General features: G+C 47.6%; 1 protein-coding gene across 2 annotated transcripts in view; it reads left to right on the top strand.

Moving 5' to 3' along the window:
* The window catches only part of ATP7B (ATPase copper transporting beta), a 70,706-nt gene that overhangs the window by 39,131 nt on the left and 11,782 nt on the right, over positions 1–19,793 (top strand). For both annotated transcript variants that reach the window (XM_032874122.1, XM_032874123.1), the window contains 9 exons: positions 1,019–1,182; positions 5,234–5,395; positions 7,431–7,507; positions 9,017–9,191; positions 10,236–10,469; positions 11,184–11,275; positions 18,065–18,192; positions 18,312–18,466; positions 18,683–18,817. In XM_032874122.1, coding sequence (XP_032730013.1) covers positions 1,019–1,182; positions 5,234–5,395; positions 7,431–7,507; positions 9,017–9,191; positions 10,236–10,469; positions 11,184–11,275; positions 18,065–18,192; positions 18,312–18,466; positions 18,683–18,817 — 1,322 coding nt within the window. The remainder of the gene's footprint in view (positions 1–1,018; positions 1,183–5,233; positions 5,396–7,430; positions 7,508–9,016; positions 9,192–10,235; positions 10,470–11,183; positions 11,276–18,064; positions 18,193–18,311; positions 18,467–18,682; positions 18,818–19,793) is intronic.

Here is a 19,793-nt window from a genome sequence, read left to right as displayed (position 1 = left end):
AAACTCACACAGAAGTGTTAGCAAGGTACAGATATGGCTGGACTTAGGATAGTGTTACATCCCAATAAACCCATGATACCTTGAAAATATCATAAGTCAAAAATACATGTAACCTAGGGAACATCATCATAGCTTAGCCGGACTGACCTGGAACAGGTCAGGATGTATATGGGTGGTTCACCTTCACGGTGGCGCAGCTGATGGGGGCCAAGGCACTGAGCCACTGCCCAGCATGGCCAGAGTTCTGTACAGCATAGCGCTCGCCCCAGAAAAGGTCCAAACCCAAAATTTGAAGTACGGTTTCTACTGAATGGGTATCCCTTTTGTACCATCTTAAAGTCAAAAACCTGTAAACCAAACTGTTGTTGGAAATGGTCTGCAGTCTGGAATTTCTCTTCCACTTCTTAAAGGGATTCAAGAGTGGAAAAGAGTAAGGAAACTACTTCTGAAAGAATTTTGTATGTGTGTGTGAAAAGTGCCTGAAGATAGAAGTCCACCAATGAGGTCCCAATAGTTGTGAGCTGCAGACTGTATCCCTTGCTGTGAGATGTGTGCGCCCTCGGCATCTTCCCGAGCCCGACTCAGTGGCCCCCATCCAGCAGCCCAGGCATCGTCTGGGAGCAGGGTGCAGAACCTCAGGCCCACTCCAGACTGACTGAACCAGAATCTGGAGTTTAACAAGGTCCTCAGGTGCTTTGTATGCCCATCAAAGTGTGAGAAGCATTGTTCTAGAACACTGGTTCTCACACTTGGCTGGTGCATTAAAGTCACCTGGGGAGCTTTTTAAAAAAAAAGGTGGCTGGCGTCCACCTTGAGGGATTCTGATTTAACTGGTCTGAGTTTAGGGCCAGGCACAGTGATTGTTAAAAGCTCCCCAAGTGACCTCATGTGCAGTCAAGTCTGAGAACTCCTGTTCTAGAGGCTTCTGGGGCAGATGTTTTCCTTTGTTAGGTGATGTTGACTGTGTCATCTCAGAGGCCTTGCCTGGAGTGATACACCTGTGGCCCGATGGTTCCAGGTATTCTGTCGGTGCTGGTTGCCCTCATGGCTGGGAAGGCAGAGGTCAAGTATAACCCAGAAGTCATCCAGCCCCTGGAGATAGCTCAGCTCATCCAGGACATGGGCTTTGAGGCGACAGTAATGGAAGACTACACAGGCTCTGATGGCGACCTCGAACTCATCGTAAGTGCGGCAGCTGAGCGGGAGCTGGGGCGGGACCTGGGGCCGGAGGGCTGCAGGCCTCTGACGGGGGCCCGGAAACTTCTCCCGTTTTGCACATATCCTGCGTGTTGTTGGGGTTTTGTTTGTTTGGTTTTCCTTTGAAGCCAACAGCAACAACCTGTTCCTTTTGTGAGGAAATGTCAGTCCTGTCACAGTCGCGGGGTGCATCCCACTGGGCACGTTCACAGTGTGAGGAGGAGGAGGGGGTGAGTGGCGGGAGTGTAGGAAGAAGAAGAGTTTCAATGGCAGATGTACAGAGTTGGATTGGAGGCGCTGAATCTGAACACATTCCAGAAAGCCCGGAGGGAAGCTAGAATGCCAGGGGCGTCTCAAGGCCAGAGGTGAGTCAGCGTGGTAACCAGTGCCCTGGTGCCATCACAGCCCAATGCAGGCACAGGGCTGTCTAGAAGGTAGTTGGCGACCAGTGTCCCGAAGCACTCAGTCTGAGGTGAATGCCAGGGTGTCAGGGGCAGTGGTGGGCGGGGGGGCATTACTGTTTGCTGTCTCTCCACTGTCACCAGCTGTGCGTGACAGCAGACCATGGCAACAATAGGTGTGTCTAGCATTTCCAACGTGCTGTATTCATAAGCACTTGTGTATAAAGCTCTTTTGTGTAAATAAAGGGAGACTTAGGACAAGGAATTGAGTAATACTGTTGTACCAAGAAGGAAGGGTCTTACTCCCTTACTGTGTCTAGTCACTGCCATTAGTGGTAAGTAAATGTTTGAAGAAAGAGTACTAAGGACACCAGTGGCCCTTTGAGCTCTTGATAAGGGGCATTCTTTGTCAAGCAAACCCTTGGCTCTGGTTGGGCCTCCTGGTGTGTGTTCGGGTGAAGTGTACTGCTCTTGGGCTTATGGTCCCGGCGCCCCTGAGGCCAGAGCGGGGCCCCTGCTGAGACCCCAGCCCCAATGGGGAATGCCTCTGCTTGCACAGACCACTGTGGAAAATCTAGATCATGAATACTATTGGGAAAGGTGAAAATATTGGTTTTTTAAATACACATTTTAATCTTTCTTTTGCCAATGAGAGAAAAAGGTAATAAATTTGTGAGTAAGACAAATGCATTAACTCAATTTTTACTTAATTATATGTATATGTATTTGTCTATAGGCCCAAATGACCAAATCAGACAATTTATTCATTGAGTTCATGGGTTTAATTGTGTTGAGAAAAGATAGCTTATATATAAAAGTTGTATGACATGGTTTTTGAGCTTTAATTTATTCAGGTGTGCGATTCGGTTATGAATAGTTCCTAAAATACGTTATGTTTGACTTTTAATCTTCACAAGATATTCTTGCACAGAACCGAACATACAGAGTATGGATGAGATATTAAGCACTACAGAACTTTGAACAAAGCAGAGCTAGAATTGTGGAGAGGTTTTTACCAGAGTCATTTATTGTCTAGGTTCCAGTTTTATTAAAGCTTTTAATTAAATAATTAAAGTATTTTAAATGTTCCAGATTTTTAAGTGTCAGGGTAATATTTGCAAATTGCAACACTCTTGCAATGTAATGCTTGTTAAAACCTAAAGGAATTGAATTACAATGGCTATGGTAATATGTAATGTATTCTTTTTTTTTTTTAATTTAAATTCAGTTAATGTATGGTGTATCATTAGTTTCAGAGGTAGAATCCAGTGATTCATCAGTCTTATATAATACCCAGTATTATAATATATAATAATACTCACCACATCACATGCCCTCGTTAATGTCTATCACTCAGTTACCCCATCCCCCCACCCACCTCCCCTCCAGAAACTCTCAGTTTGTTTCCTATGGTTAAGAGATCTGGTTAAGACATCTGGGTTCTTTCCATAGTTTGGCTGTTGTGAACATTGCTGCTATAAACATTCTGAGGCAGGTGCCCCTTCAGATCACTACATTTGTATCCTTTGGGTAAACACCTAGTAGTGCATTTGCTGGGCCATAGGGTAGCTCTGTTTTCAGGAACCTCTATACTGTTTTCCAAGTGGCTGCACCAGCTTGCATTCCCACCAACAGTGTAGGAGGGTTCCTCTTTCTCTGCATCCTCACCAATACCTGTCATTTCCTGACTTGTTAATTTTAGCCGTTCTCACTGGTGTGATGTGGTATCTCATTGCACTTTTGATTTGTATGTCCTTATGCTGAGTGATGTTTAGCATTTTTTCATGTGTCTCTTGGCCATCTGATGTCTTTAGAGTGATGTCTGTTCATGTCTTCTGCGCATTTCTTGATTAGACTGTTTGGTCTTTGGGTGTTGAGTTTGATAAGTTCTTGATAGATTTTGGATAATAGCCCTTTATCTGATATGTCATTTCCATATATCTTCTCCCATTCTGTTGGTTGGTTGTCTTTTGGTTTTGTCAGCTGTTTCCTTTGCTGTGAAAAAACTTTTTATCTTGATAAAAATAGTTAATTTTTCCCTTGCTTCCCTTGCCTTTGGCAATGTTTCTAGGAAGAAGTTGCTGAGGCTGAGGTGGAAGAGGTTGCTGCCTGTGTTCTCTAGGATTTTGATGGATTCCTGTCTCACATTTAGGTCTTTCATCCGTTTTGAGTCTATTTTTGTATGTGGTGTAAGGAAATGGTCCAGTTTCATTCTTCTGAATGTGGCTCTCTAATTTTCTGAACACCATTGGTCAAAGAGACTATCTTTTTTCCTTTGGACATTCTTTCTTGCTTTGTTGAAGATTAGTTGACCATAGAGTTGAGGGTCCATTTCTGGGTTCTTTATTCTGTTCCATTGATCTATGTGTCTGTTTTTGTGCCAGTACCATACTGTCTTGATGGTCATAGCTTTGTAATAGAGCTTGAAGCCTGGAATTGTGATTTTCTTTTTCAACATTCTTTTGTCTATTCGGGGTCTTTTCTTGTTCCATACAAATTTTAGGATTATTTGTTCCAGTTCTATGAAAAAAAGTTGATGATATTTTGATAGGGATTGCTTTTAATGTGTAGATTGGTCTAGGTGGCATAGACGTGTTCACAATATTTGTTGTTCCAGTCCACGAACATGAATGTTTTTCCATTTCTTTGTGTCTTCCTCAATTTCTTTCATAAGCGTTCTGTAGTTTTCAGTGTACAGATCCTTTGCCTTTTTGGTTAGGTTTATTCCTAGGTTTCTTTTGGTTTTGGGTGTAATTGTGTTGTAATTTTGGTGTAATTGATCGATTCCTTCATTTCTCTTTCTTCTCTATCATTGTTAATGTATAAAAATGCAACTGATTTCTATGCATTAATTTTATATCCTGACACTTTGCTGAATTCCTGTATGAGTTCCAGCAATTTTGGGGTGGTGTCTTTTGAGTTTTCCACATAAAGTATCATGTCATCTGCAAAGAGTGAAAGTTTGACTTCTTTGCCAATTTGGATGCCTTTTATTTCTTTTTGTGGCCTGATTGCTGAGGCTAGGACTTCTAATACTATATTGAACAATAGTGGTGAAAGTGGGCATCCCTGCTATGTTCCTCACCTTAGGGGAAAAGCTCTCAGTTCAGTAAAAACATTTTTTGAGCAATGTTCAAATTGGTCTCAGCAGTTGTTAACATCATCACATGTTCAGACACTGTATGTAGACATTTTATGTCTGTATTTAATGAGAATTCTGGGAAATGATGATCACTAACACTCAAAAGAGTGACTTGTCTGGCTTGCTAACACCTATGTCTCACGTCAGGCTCTCTTTCTCTCATCCATAAGCACAGTGTGGCAGAAGTGCCATTATAGAGAGGACCGGGTGGCTTAAGAAAGCTCATCCCTGTTGGTCTGTCGCCATCTGCTTCATGACTAGCTACGTCTCTTGTCCCTGGGTTGGGGATGAATTGCTATTCACCTGCCCTCAGCCCCTGGGGGAATGTGCAGATCTTGCCCATGGAGTCTGGAGGTGAGAGTCCAGAGCCCTCGGAATGATGCAATGGAAAGAGGAAGGACTCATGGCTGCCTGTTGACCCCACTCCCTGTGGGCTTTCGGTGAGATCCTCTCAATCCCAAGTGAGTAGTATTTTTGTCATCCTGTGTGGCAGATCACGGGGATGACCTGCGCGTCCTGTGTTCACAACATTGAGTCCAGACTCACAAGGACAAACGGCATCACCTATGCCTCTGTGGCCCTTGCCACCAGCAAAGCCCACGTGAAATTTGATCCTGAAATTATCGGTGCACGGGATATTGTCCGAATTATCGAGGTGAGTCGTTCATTAGAGCACGTTACACAGACTCCTGTGATGTTGTGTGTCACCTGTACTTCCATCTAAAAAACGTGCCCATCTTTTTAAAACCAGTGATTGATAAAGGAAAAGGTCACCTAGCCTATCCTTCAGGTTTTCCCAGGGAAGTAAAGGTGAATCATTTTAAAATAAACTGAAATTAAGTAAATGTCAGATAATATGAGGGTGAAAAATCAGTGAATGGGAAAGAAAAGGAAATTATTGTTTTAATTGCAGATACTCCTTGAGAAATATCAATATCAGCAAGATATGTGGCACATTTCATTACCTGATTATAATTGTAAATATTATTTATATCTGTGCCAAGTATCTATAGACCAAAGGATGGTTGGTAAGGAGAGGACTTACTGCATTTTACCACTGTGCTGGGCCTGCTTGACGATGGGAGAATTCAGTCGTTTCTGGATTGGAAAATCAATTAGAAGAGTTTTCACACACTTCCTCTCTCTGTTCCCTCCCTTGCTTTGTCCACGGACACTCCTCATTTCCTTTATAAGGTCTGTTTCTAGCAACCATAAGAGGATAAGCATTAGTGGTGATCTGATGGGTTAAGACAGTTCCAAACCCGAACAAGATGAATTCATCACACCTGAGGGTCAGGATAAACACAGTTCAGCAGGAAGTACTAACGCAGTGAAACCTCTTGTATCAGCCTTGACATTGTCTTTCATTTTCTCTTGGTGTTGTGTGTGCTTAGGAGAGATGTCATCTGTTATATGGCTCAGCAGGGTTCCTTGATGTGCGTTAATAGTAGGCTGCTGCTACTAGAACCCGATCTTCCAGGCAGACAGCAGAGCTTCTCTAGCAGATGGGGAGAGATCCCCAGAGATGTGAAGTGACTCCACTTGCTGGTATCCAGCTCAAGGCTGCAGGAAAACCCAGACCTCACAGTTCTAAGCTCAGCGGCCTTTCAGTTTTTGCCCTAGCACAGGTCTTACAAATCAGTACTGGGGGGGGGGCATTGATGAGGCCCAGAAAGCAGACTGATGTGCTGTCAGGAGGGTCCCAGGGGGTGCTTGGAACCCATCTCCGTCACCTTCTTATTCCTCATGCCCTTCTTGGCCTCCACGATGCTGGCTGAGCTCAATACAGCAGCATCTCTGTCCTCATCTGGGGACTTTTGTTCATGTCTGGCCCCCATTCCTGTGACTCTGCTGCCTCTTTCCCTAATGTAATTAGGCTGGTGTTTGTTGTAAGAGGATTTGTCTTTAGACGGTCTTAGATACTCTTTCTCCATTCGTGACTTTTAATTTTCGTTTTAATCATCAGAGTCCCGGGGCCCCTCTTTGTGTTATGCTGACCAGCAGGACATTTCCTGGCAGCCTTTCCTGTGTTATTTCATAAAGGGGTCAGATAGGATAAGGTGAAGAGGGTCAGGGAGCGAGGCGGCGAAAGAAATGCTGGAGTCACTCCCTGAAAAGAGCCAGCAGATTGCCAGGCAGGACCCTTCTGGCTTCAGGGGAAGCGGGGCCCACAGAGGCTGAAGGAGTCTGGGTCTGCTCTCTGGGGAGAGGCCCGGGTGGGGAGCCCTGAAACCTGTTCCCTGAGCCTCAGGCCTTGCTCTTCCAGTAGCTCAATGGCTCTGGTCTTCAGTTTCCTCAGGCAGGGAATGCCAGCACCTGACCTGACCACTCCCTAGGTGGGGTTCCTCACAGAAAATTTCTGTGTGTGTAAATTCATCATGGATCAGCCTTGGGGCATGTTGAAGTTTCTCCCAGAACCTGCTGCCTTTGCCCACAGAAGGACCAGGACTCCCCATCTGAGGCCATTCACTTGGGGATGATACAGTCTGTGAGCAGAGACGGCGCTGGGCCTCTGACAGGACTTGTAGTGTGATTTGGGTACAGAAGTCATGAGCAGAAAAACCCATAGTCTTTTGAGGCAATTTTTTATTAACTTTCTAATTTCCAAAGATGTAAAATGCTTTCTACCAATGCATGTTTAACCAAGTGCTTTCCTCCTTGTTTCTCACTTCTCCTTTTTTAATAATAAGGAAATCGGCTTTCATGCTTCCCCGGCCCAGAGAAACTCCAGCGTGCATCACTTGGACCACAAGGTGGAAATAAAGCAGTAGGTAGAACAGAAAAGACACACTGGCGCTCTTGACCAAGTGTCCCCCCGTCACCGGGCCTGCCTCATTCTGTGCTCATGGGTGTCTCTGCTGTCCTGGCTTCCCACGGCACCCTGTGATGTTAACCCTCTAAGACAGTGCTGTCCGACAGAACTTTCTGCGATGACAGAAATGTTCTATACCCACACTGCCCAGGGTGGTGGCCACAGGCTACAGAGTAGTTAGTATGACTAAGGAACTGAATTTTTTGTTTCATTTAATCTTAACTGATTTTAATTTAAATCACCACTTACGGCTGGTGGCTAACTTAAGTTGGGAGGAGGAGAGTGGATTTTTTTATTTTACAGCAGAGTATTTTAAGACTTTATTTGAATGGGTTCTAGAAGTAGGGTCTGAAGGCAGGAACTACGGTCATGGGAAAGAACGTGGCCTGAGAACAGGCGGCCTGCGTTCTTTCATTGTTGCAGACGTTCACTTACTTGGTCAGCAAGCACAAGGGTGCTGTTGTAGGCAGGGCACTATGCCAGGTGCTAGGGATGAATAGGATACCATCCCGGCCTCGGAGGGGCCCTAGCTGGGCTGGGAAAGAGTAGATGAGCAGTGGATCGAGTGGGTTCAGGGGGGTCCGGGAAGCCAGCCAGCAGGGGACGCATGATCTGAGCCTTGAAGAGTGAGTGGAAGTTTGCCAGGCTGTGGGGGTGGGGGTTGACTTGAGGGTCTTCTAGGGGCATGGAGACAGGGGTCTTCAGGGACTCCTATGACTGCTGTGGTCAACATGCCTGGAGCAGGGAAGGACTGACAGGATAGGCACCTGGAAGGCGAGCGAGGGGCTAATCCTCGGGGCCCTGGGGGACAGGCTGAGAGTCTAAGACTGCGGTCTTGCGGGCCTGTGGTTTGCAGAGCGGAGTGGAGGTGTGCTAGGGCTTCCACAACACGTGGTGGGAATGTCACAAATGCTGACATGAGACCACAGCTGTCCCCTGTGACCCCCATGTCAGACTTCGGTGTCCACCAAGATGGCTTTGCAGTTCTCACTGACTATATTACATAATAGTTTAAAAATCAAATGTAGAAGTAAGTTCGGACTAATAAAATTTTGTTTTTATCTGTTTTTTTCCTTGGGAGGCTGTATGAAATTTTATTTTGATAGAAGAGCAGCAGGTAGCCATGTGGGCTGGGGTGTTCCCCTTCTTTAGGGCTGGGTTCTCAGTTCTGGGCCTCAGTCCCCACCCCCCACCCCCACAACGGATTAGAGGCGGTGGGTCAGCCTCAGGCGGGCAGGGTGTCTGTGTATCTCTGGAACATCCCCAAGAAGTTTAAACCCGTAGGTGCTTTCTCAGGTGGCTGGGTGTCAGGGAGGGAGCCTTCCCCTTGTTCCACACCCCTGGTGGTCTGTCTCAGACAAGTGACAAAAGCAAGTCTGAAACTGAGGCCCCAGGAAGAGGCCAGCCCACAATCCAAGTGACAGATGCTACCCAATAGGCTGGTGTCACTGCTTTGCTTTGCAGGTGGAGGAAGTCTTTCCTGTGCAGCCTAGTGTTTGGCATCCCCGTCATGGGCCTCATGATCTACATGCTGGTGCCCAGCCATGAGCCCCATGAGGCCATGGTGCTGGACCGCAACATCATTCCGGGACTGTCCATCCTCAATCTCATCTTCTTTATCTTGTGTACCTTTGTTCAGGTGCGTATCAGGGGGGGCCAACCTCTGCCTTCCCGCGCCAGACACAGCCCTTCAGTGTGGCTCTACCACAGCTACCCTGTGGGGGCTTTTTTTCTGTCTTAAAATGCTTGAGGGGCAGGGGGCAGGTGAGCATAAAAGGACCTGGTCTCACCGTCACTTTCACGGTTGTAGGTGATCAGACTCTCCCTGTATAACAAGCCCTGAGCCAGGCCCCCTGGAACTTCCACTCCAGGGCTGGTAGGAGGAAGCTAGCTGTGTTGCTGGTAGGAAGTATGCCCTCCGCCTGCTTTAGAATAGAAAATAAAACTCCTGCCTCAACGATGGAATGTTTAGTTTAAGACTATCTGAGGGCAATTATTATAGCCTGAACTTGCTTTTTCCTATATTTTCTTTTTAATTACAATTGTGATGTATATTTGTTGTAAGCAGTTTAAACCATGCTGAACTAGAAGAAGCAAAGGGGAAGATACTCCTTCCTTGGAATCACACCCAGCCTCCAGCCCAGTCCTAGTCCCCTGGGTTGTTATTAGTTGGACGTGCATGTTCACGGATCCTCATCTATGTAGAGAAAATACATGTTTGCTTATATATGTAGGTGTGTGTGCATGTTCACAATATACAGACACGTGGACTTTTTTATTCTTAAACTGGAATAGGATCATACAAGATAAATTGATTTATAACCAGCTTTTTCACTTAATCGTGTATTACGGGCATCTTTCATGCCAGTGGTTTGTAGATCTAGCACATTCTTTCTCAGGACTACAGAGTCCTGTCCACAGTAGAAACGAGCCATGACTTATATCCCCGTGGCCCCCTCGCCCTGTTGATGGACATCTGTTCAGGTTGACCCTCAATGGGTCAAGACCTTGGCCCTCCATTCCTGTGAGTGGCTATGAGTCAGGAAATGCATTGCCTCCATGTCTCTTGCCGAGGAAGAAGTCATGTCTGAGCATTTGCAGGCCGAGGGGCCTCTGGGCATCTGGTCACTCCTCAGACTCCAGGCCTCCTTGAGCAGCTGTTGCTTCTTCCGCTGTCTTTTAGCTCCTCGGTGGGTGGTACTTCTACGTCCAGGCCTACAGGTCTCTGAAGCATGGGACGGCCAACATGGACGTGCTCATCGTGCTGGCCACTACCATCGCCTACACCTACTCGCTCGTCATCCTAGTGGTGGCCGTAGCTGAGAAGGCGGAGAGGAGCCCCGTGACCTTCTTCGACACCCCCCCCATGCTCTTTGTGTTCATTGCACTGGGGCGGTGGCTAGAACACGTGGCAAAGGTAACTGTAGCTTCAGGTGAAAAAAGAACTGTTTCTTCAGTAACATAAATCTTAATTCATCCGAGCACCTTGTTTAGAATTACTAATTACACACAGTCTAGAGAAAGACTTCACGAAATGTGAAACCTACTATAATTAGGTGTTCTGATCACTAATCTCCCAACTGGTTGCTACTTCCGAAATCCCAGCTAATCTGATTAATTATTGAAACCTTTGCTCAGGCACATTGTGTAACAGAAAGAACCCTGGATGGCAGGCCAGCGCTCACACTACCTCTTTGTATGGAACCGACCGTGTGGCTTGTTAGTCCACAAATCCACGCATCCATCTGAGGGTCATGCCATTTTTAACACCCTGCATGATACCCACATTTTAACCTATTCTGTAAAAGAGTGGGACTGTAGCTCTAAAAGAAATTAGATTAAACCTTAAAAAAAAAAAAGCAGTTACTGGGCAGACTGGTTTTGTATTTTCGGCTGAAATGTAATACATAGAACTTTGTGACGTTGTGCATTTGGTGTGGTGACGTGGCTGTGTGTCGATGGCAGTGACATCTGTCCTGGAGTATTGCGCGTCCTGACGTGCACTATGGCTGTGTTCAGGGTCAGCCTCTTTCTGCAGGGGCTTTCTGTAACACCTGCCTAGTGAGTGTTGGTCTGGCTTTGCACAGGTTGCTTACGGTAGATCTCGTTTTCCATTCTGATTATTTCCTAGAGCAAAACCTCAGAAGCCCTTGCCAAACTCATGTCTCTCCAAGCCACAGAAGCCACCGTTGTGACCCTTGGTGAGGACAATTTGATTGTCAGGTGGGTTCTCTTCAGAGTTTTAAACCAATTTATATTAATCTCAAAACACCCTCATGTTCCCAACATTCCACTAGACCTTGTGAGGGCAGGTAAGGACTTGTATGGTCAGATCTGTCCTTTCGATCCAGGTAATTAAGAGGGCATTTGCAGACTACAACATAGGCAACAACTCAGGTGGCGTGTGTGGGTAGGCTACATGACAAACGGGGGTCCTCGGTGACTAGTGTTCCTGGATAGAGAAGGGGAAGGCTAGAGGAAGGGAGAGCTTTCAAGAGCACGGACTACGTGCTAGACCTTCCTTTCTCTTTCTCTTTCTCTTCCTTTCTCCTACCCCAGCCTGCCTCTTGGCCTCAGCCTCTTGTGCCACCACACCTCCATCTTGTCCAGGCACACCCCCCGGCAGCTCCCAGGGAGGTAGGGTTTCAGCTTGCCAAAAATACAAGTGGGAGAAGTACTTCCTTCTTCATAAAGTTGGAAGATATTAAAAATAATAATGATTATTATCATTACTGCTGGAACTTACATAGCATTTGCTGTCTGCCAGACACTATTTTAACCTATTTGTATTAAATCTAATTTAAAGAAAAAACTGTAGGAGGAAAGGACTGTTGCTAGCCGTGTTTTGCAGATGAGGAGACTGATGATCAGAAAAGCTAAGCAACCTACCCAGCGTCACAGGGGTGCTAAGTGCTGGGATGGGCCATAAGCCAGGCTCTGGACTCCAGAGTCCATGCTCTTAACCGGTCCACATACTGACTCTTAAGGTGTGTAAATAATACGGACATTTGCACAACTTAAGGCTTCTGTACTTCCCTGGTCAGCCTCATTTTCATATTCTAGGGAGTGCTTATTTCAGACCTTCTTCACATTCCTGAACTCTCTCTCCAGCCCCACCACTTTCCCCTTTGACCCGTGACCTCACTCTGACTACTGAAACTGGAAGCTCCGAGGTGGGAAATCCATCAGTTCCATGTCCCTCAGCCTGCAAACCCTCCCCACTGCACGCTCCCTTCCTCCCACCCTGGGGGAAGAGGTCTCTGCTCTGGTTCTCTGTTCAGGAACCTCCCTCTGTCAGTTTCTCCTTGACTTTCAGGGTGGCCGTCTTTGCTGATTCCAGCCATCCAGTATGACGTACAGTCTAGACTCCTGTTGTCAAAGCCATCCTGTGCCCCGCCCCCACCATACTTGCCCATTCTTCATGCTGTTGCCAGTGTGGGTTCATGAGTGTGTCCCCCAGAGATGGCCCTCAGAGGCTGAGAGCCCCCCACTTTGCTTTCCAGGGGGGCACTCGGTGAGCCCGTGCGTAAATGAGGCACTGGCCGACCACAGCATGGAGGCACTGTTTTTTCTCATAAATCCTGGGCAGAATTATGAGATTTGAGAACCTACCATGTATCAGTCCCACTGGCCGGTACTTCATGTAAACTACCTAATTTCACTGGTTAACTACCCTGTGAGGTTGGTGCTCCCACCATCACCGTGTCTTTAGGAAGAACCTGAAGCCCAGTGGGGTGGAGTGACTTGCCCAGAGCCTGGGGCAGGTGAGTGGCGGAGCTGGGACAGGCTCCTTCTTGGCCACCTGCTCCCTGTCTTCCAGGCAGGAGGACCCTGTGTGATCGAGCAGCTGGCATGTGCAGGCCCCCACACACACTCGACTGTTTGGGTGGACCAGCAGCATTTGCATATCTTGACTGGTTTTTTCCCCTTATAAATTAACGACATGAAAGTTTCTGAGACATGGAAGTGTTCTGATGGGGAGCAAAGCTGTGACAGCTGCTTTTCCTCACTGCCTTTCGTTTTGAGCACTGGCCGCACTCACACGGACTGCTCTGTTGATTGGGCTATGAGGACACATGCATCCTTGCCAGAAGGCAAAAGCTGTGTGAAATGCCCAAGGACGGCAGGGTTACCCCAGCCACAGCTTAGTTCTTCATCAAAGACTGCGGTTCGCTTTTGTTGCTGTGGACATTCATGGGCCAGACTCCTACCTTCATCATGTGGTGGCGACATTTTCTAAGTTAGGGGCCAGAAGACCAGGGTTCCTTCTGGCCTTGCCGTAGACGGGCTGTGTGCAGGACCAGGTCAGTTATGGCCTGTGAGGCACGGTTCCTGTCTGTCAGACTAGGGTGGTGGTTCCTACACCACCTTCCTGACCGTGTGCTCCAGGCTGCTGGGAGGTGACAGGCCGGTGGTCACACTCTGCTGTCCCAGGGCCAGGGCCACACACTGTTCTGCTGAGGAGCTTGACTTTCTATAAGAGGAGCTGTGCTGGTGCCAGGGCCCCCAAGTCAGCCTCCGCCTTCTGTGTGGCCTTGCCACACTGAGCCTCTGCAGTGCCACTGGAAGGCCACCAGAGTTTCTTGCCTCAGCTATTTCCTTTCAGCGAGACTTGGGCCTGTCCCTCTGCCAGGGACACCTGTCTGTCCCAAGTCTTGGGTGATGGGAGGGTCTGTGATCAGTCTGGCATGTGGTCCCCTCTGGTAACCCCTACCCCTTCCTGTTGTCACTGCTCTGTCTCCTACAGCACTGCCACAGGGTCTTCCTTGGCCTCCTGTGGGGATAAATATCTTCCCGCATTCAAACCAGTGATCTCTTGGAAGCACAGATCTGCCGCATTCCTCTGTAGCTGGAGCTCCTTCTGCAGCTTCCTCCCGTCCTCAGGATGAAGTCTGTGTGCTTAATGCACATGTGAGACTCAGTGTCTACCCCAGCCTGCCTCTTGGCCTCAGCCTCTTGTGCCACCACACCTCCATCTTGTCCAGGCACACCCCCCGGCAGCTCCCAGGAGGAGGCTCTCGGGTCTCGCCTCATACTTTCTTCCCCTCTGCCTGGCTCCTTGTCCTTCAGGGCTCAACTTGGGGAGTGGGAGGGGTGGTGGGGAACGTCGTCCGGAATCCTTTCCTGTCCCCAGACCTGCTTGGCTATTGCTCCGCTGGCCCTGGGACACCCACGTGGCAGGTGCTCAGATTACTAGCTAAATGAATGAAAGGACTATGAAATGTTAAATCACCCCATGTTTGTGGGGGTGACATTCAAGAGCCTACACAACCTGGTCCCCGGTCTGCTGCATTGAAGTCTCCTGCGGTAGTGGGGAAAGCAGAGTTATACAGTTTGTCTAGGTATTGGCTGCTCTGTTCTGAGTTTTTGTTTTTTTACCTTGTGTTAGATGAGGAGGGAGAGGAGCGAGGAGACGGGTGTGGTAGACAGACTCCTGGCAGAAGCTCTTGAAGCAGAAGAAATGCCAGGGAAATCACTGTCTCTCAATTAAGTGTATTCCTGCACCTTGACCTTTTGGGGAGATACAAGCTTCTGAAGAAGAAATGCTGGGAATTCTCTGGATGGAGCCACCTTGACCCCCATCAAGTGCTTTTCACCTTAATTTAAGCTGTTTGGACTTAGAATGATATGGTTAATTCAGATCGAGGGAATTCAACTTTTGGTTAAGCAGAGATTGGCATTACTAAAGGTTTCTTTGAAGGGCACCCAGTTGGACACGGGTGCCAATTTTTTGAAGCAGCCCCATAGAAGCAAACCTTCTAAAGCTTAGTCGTTAGGTTGTGCGGAGGAAGAAGGCTCTGCTCTTAGCTCCCGATGCCCTTCACAAGTGAGCAGGTGCTCCTTCTCCCAATAGGCCTGTCTTGCCAAGTGAGGACCTGGTGTGATGGCAAACTCCTCCAGGTCACGTAGGCAGGCCTCAGAGGGCAGGGCCTGGGCATCCCCATCACTGGGAGACTTTAAGAAGCACCAGAGAACATTCTCACATTATGGAGACTCCTCCTCTCCTCCTTGTTTGCCACCCTGACCAGGCCCCAAACAGATTTCCTCATACCTACCCCCGCATTCAAGACCTCAGGGTGCCCCTTCTTTTCCTAACCCGTTTATTGTATTGTGGCCATTCCTGGGCTTACATACATGAGTCTGCTTGTGGCTTCTGGGCTGTCAGCATCTTTGAGAGAAAGGCTCCATTTTGTCCTATGCATATCCCAGTCCAGCACAGGGCCTGCTACACAGAGACCTGTCACTAGGGAAAACGTCCATTAAGTAAAGTTCCCTGGGTGCTCACCGTATGCCAGGCACTGTACTACGTACTGAACATGCATCATCTCAGTTAATCCTGGAACAAAATCCCTGTTGGAGAAAGGAGGACACTGTGGCTTTGTACAAGGATTTGACCCAGATGGTACCAGTGCCCTGTGACTCACCAGTGCCCTAGCAAGGACTCTGAGCTCCCAAGGTCAGGGCCGCGTCTGCTTTGCTCCCCACCGTGTCCCTGGCACCGGGCACACACACGGGCTCCTGTGGTGCTGAGCCTGTATTTCTGTGCACTGGCCTGAGCTGCGCACGCTCACAGCCTTGCAGGGAGGGGGCGGCACAGGGCGCGAAGATGGACCTCTGGAGACAGACACACTCTTGAATCCTCGTTTTGCAAGGATGCTCCTGCGCAGTTTTTTAAAAAAGAAAACTTTGATGGAAATATTTACTATCTCTGCACATTTTGGTTCCCAAGTTTTATACATTTATCCATAGCAACGTTTAAAGAAATGGGCGTGTGGATTCAATTCCATGCCTTTCTAAGAAATCTTTTAAGTTTTTGCTCTACTGGGAGTGAATATCACTTAGCTCATATACTTTTGGGAAGATTCGGTGAGAAAAAAAAAATGTACAAATCCACTAGCCTGGTACGTACACTCAGTAAAGTTCTGTTTTACCTTCTCACGTGACTAAGGCAGCTCATTGTCCATTTTTCTCTGTGGAAGTTTGAGCGTAGTCCTTGTAGAATGAAGGAATGTTAACATAACCTCTGAGCCCGCTTATCTGCCTTTGTCACTGTTCGTGAGGCACTGTTATAAACGGGTGACCCTTGAACACTGGTGGGGCACAGGGGCACTGACCCAGCGCAGAGTTGAAAATCCAAGTGTAACCTCTGACTCCCAAAAACTTGACTAATAAGCTACTGTTGACTCAAAGCCTTACTGATAACGTAAACAGTGGGTTAATAACTGATTTTGTATGTTACTATATGCTGTGTTCTTAAAGTAAGAGAAAAGAAACTGTCAGGAAAATCAGAAGGGAGAGAAAACATATTTGTATTTCTGTATTGTATTTATTAAAAACCTGCCTGTACCCACAAGGTGCAAACCTGGTTGTTCGAGGGTCGGTTGTATACAGGGACATGTTTTTGGCCCCTGTGGTGGTTCCCTGGCAGGCTCCGGCTGGCTGTCTCGCTGTCCCCGCCCTTCCCTTCCCTCACGCACCATGTGTCTGTCTGTCTCAGGTCGACCCTGCCCCTCCCGCCCCCCAGCATCCAGTCCTTACACACCTATGGCCCCCATGTTCCTGTCTGACCCCATGCCCTCTTCTGCCAAAGCACAACTTCCCGCAAAAGCATCCCGAGCTGCTGTCCTGGCTCCGCAGGCTCCCATCTGCCCCTCCCACTGAGCTGCTGCCCTCCACCAGCTCCTGAAACTGTCCCCTCACCCAAGCAGACCACTTCCATGTACTCCAACCCAACTATTGCCGGGTTTGCCTTTGTTTTGGCCTCTCACCAGCCTTCCCCCAGGCCCCCAGTCTCTCCATGAAAACTTTCTGTTGGTTTTCTTTTTTATGCATGTGTGGCTGACCTTCACAGAGGTACAAAGCCCAAGTGCAGAGTGTGATTAAGTTTGCATATCTGGCAGCTAGATTGGGATGCCTTCTCCCCGACCTTGCAGGCCTCCCTGCCCCATCTACCTTGGTGCAGCGGGCCAGCCCCAGGGCTTAGTTCTAGATGCCTTGTCTTTTCCACTCGCACACCCAGGTGAGCTGGCACCATTTCGTGGCTGTAAATGCTGTCTGTATTTGGACAGCTCCCGGATCTGTTCCTCTCAGCTCAAGTCCCATTTTCTACTTCCTGCTTGACATTTTCCCCGGAAGTTGCATAGGCTTCCCAGACCCCACATGTCAACATGAAGGTCTTCATTTCGTCTCTTCTTCTCTTCTCTCACCCTCCCTCAGCCACTTCTGCACACTTGCCTCCATCTCAGTAACAGAACTTAGAGCTCCTCTTTGATTCTCTTATTGCCGCATTAAGCCTTTGTCGTCTTTTGCTTGGGAGGCTGCCACAGCCCACCTCTTCTCCTGGCTTCTATTATCGTCCCTGCTGCCTGCTCTCACGCAGCAGCCAGAGAGATGACTTGAAAATGTGAATCAAATTATGGCACTTCCCAGTAAGAACCTTACATCCAAAGCCCATACTGTACTGTGCTCCGCACGTCCCGACAGGACCCGGACTGCCTGCTTCACTTCCTGCTTCTCAAAGGCACCCTTCCTGCCTGCCTTAAGGCCTTTGCATTAGTTGGGTTTTTCCCCTTGAACTTTCTTTTGCCTATATGTTGTTCCCTCTTACCGTCCAGGTCTCAGCTCATCTTCCAAGTGAGCCCTCCCTCCCCCGCAGAACAAACAAACAAAACTTCTGGTCATATTATTTGCATCCTAATGCTTCTTTAATACCTGGGACTATCTTGTTATCTGTTTCTCCTGCAGAATTGGTCTTCCTGAGGATAGAGACTTGGCTGTCCTATTCCCAGCTATACTGCCAGTGCCAAATACAGTGCCTATCCCTTAGTATTTGCACAGTACATATTGGCTCAATCTGAAAATGGACAGATAAAATGAGTACTGCTGCTTGGTGTAAAGCGAGGAGCATGTAACCAGTCCAGCACTTGGTTGGAAACCCGAGCTGGGTGCCCGACCGGGAGGGCTGAGCTCCGGCTCGTTGCTGTGCGTGTAACCTGAGCAGCTTTGTTGCAGGGAGGAGCAGGTGCCCATGGAGCTGGTGCAGCGGGGCGACATCATCAAGGTTGTCCCCGGGGGGAAGTTCCCAGTGGATGGGAAAATCCTGGAAGGCAACACCATGGTGGATGAGTCCCTCATCACAGGTGAGGCGGCTCGTCTCCTTTTCCTGTGGGTGGGTATGGTGGCAGTTGCTGGGTCACATGAATGCTGAAGGGGGTGGGTGGCTGAGGGTGTGACGGTTGATGTCCTTCCCCACCTCCAGGAGAAGCCATGCCTGTCACGAAGAAACCCGGAAGCATAGTGATTGCTGGGTCTATAAATGCACATGGCTCTGTACTCGTTAATGCCACTCACGTGGGCAATGACACCACGTTGGCTCAGATCGTGAAATTGGTAGAAGAGGCTCAGATGTCAAAGGTAATGAAGAGAGTTAAAAAATAACCTAACGTCAGCTTCCTCCTTTTAGAAGTTATTCCGAGAGTTTCATAGATTCAGGCAGATTTTGTTGAGTAGGGAGTGATTAGTCAGCGTGTTAATGCGGGGGCTCAGAACTCCAGTGCTCACCCGTGCCTGTGGGGGTGTATTTCTTTGTGGATTGTAATTTCCCGTGGTCTTGGTGTTTTATTTTCATAGGCACCCATTCAGCAACTGGCTGACCGGTTTAGTGGGTATTTTGTCCCATTTATCATCATCATTTCAACGCTGACGTTGGTGGTATGGATTATAATCGGTTTTATCGATTTTGGTGTTGTTCAGAAATACTTTCCCGTAAGTTGAATGCTTTGGGCAGTATGGTTGCTATGTTTTAAATAATCTGTTGCCATTAATCCTATTCTCTTATATCTTAGATTCGTTGGGCTTTAATTACCCCTTACATTTATTTGCTTCATTTATTGGCGGCAAAATCTTAGCCAAGATAGCACGATCACTCTATTTCTGCAAATTTTTTTTTTAAAGATGCCCTTTGCCTTCTAGTTAAATAATTTTCCAGACACCAGTTAGCTCTCAGTTGTCATGTCTATAACATTTAGATAATGTGACCTTGGCCATTTCTGGGGTCATGAGGCACATATCATAGGTCACTTCACAATTTTGATGGCATGATAATATCATTTTAACAGATTTTAAGAAAATTTGTTTTTTGCTCTCTGTGTCTGATAGTACCATCTTCAACCTTGTGGCTCCCCGGGCAGTGCTAATAGCTTTTTAATAATAAATATTTATTAAACATACATGAGACAATAGAATATACTTTCTTGAGTTAGAAAGTAGATGATGAATGCTCTCTTAGAAAATACTATGTTGTCAAACTTCCAAAAAAGTGGAGAGACCCAAAAAAACCTTTTCTGCTAGAGAAGTAAGAACTCTATACAACAGTAATTCTCAATAGGGAGTAATTTTATTGTCCCAGGAGACATTTGACAATGTCTGGAGGTATTTGGTTGTCATAGCTGGGGAGGGAATGCTGCTGACACCTAGTGGGTAGAGATCGAGGGTGCTTCCAGACATCCTACCAGGCCAAGGAAAGCCCCCCACAACCACGAGTCCTCTCTCCCCAAATGTCAGTAGTGCCAGGCTTGAGAAACCTTGATATGCATCAACGGGGAATGGCCCCTTGGAATCGTATTTGACAGCTGCCCAGTGAGTGGAACGGTGTTTTATCTATGGTTTAAAGTATCTCCTACTTAGCCAGATCGAATGCCTCTTTTACCTTAGAGCCATAGAATAAGAAACTGTAAATGCA

The sequence above is a fragment of the Lontra canadensis genome, unplaced genomic scaffold, assembly GCF_010015895.1.
Source record: "Lontra canadensis isolate GAN:19392208 unplaced genomic scaffold, GSC_riverotter_1.0 scaffold51, whole genome shotgun sequence".
In the NCBI taxonomy this organism is placed as follows: domain Eukaryota; kingdom Metazoa; phylum Chordata; class Mammalia; order Carnivora; family Mustelidae; genus Lontra; species Lontra canadensis.
The sequence above is the reverse complement of the archived record's forward strand: the minus strand, read 5'-3'. Positions and strand labels throughout refer to the sequence as shown.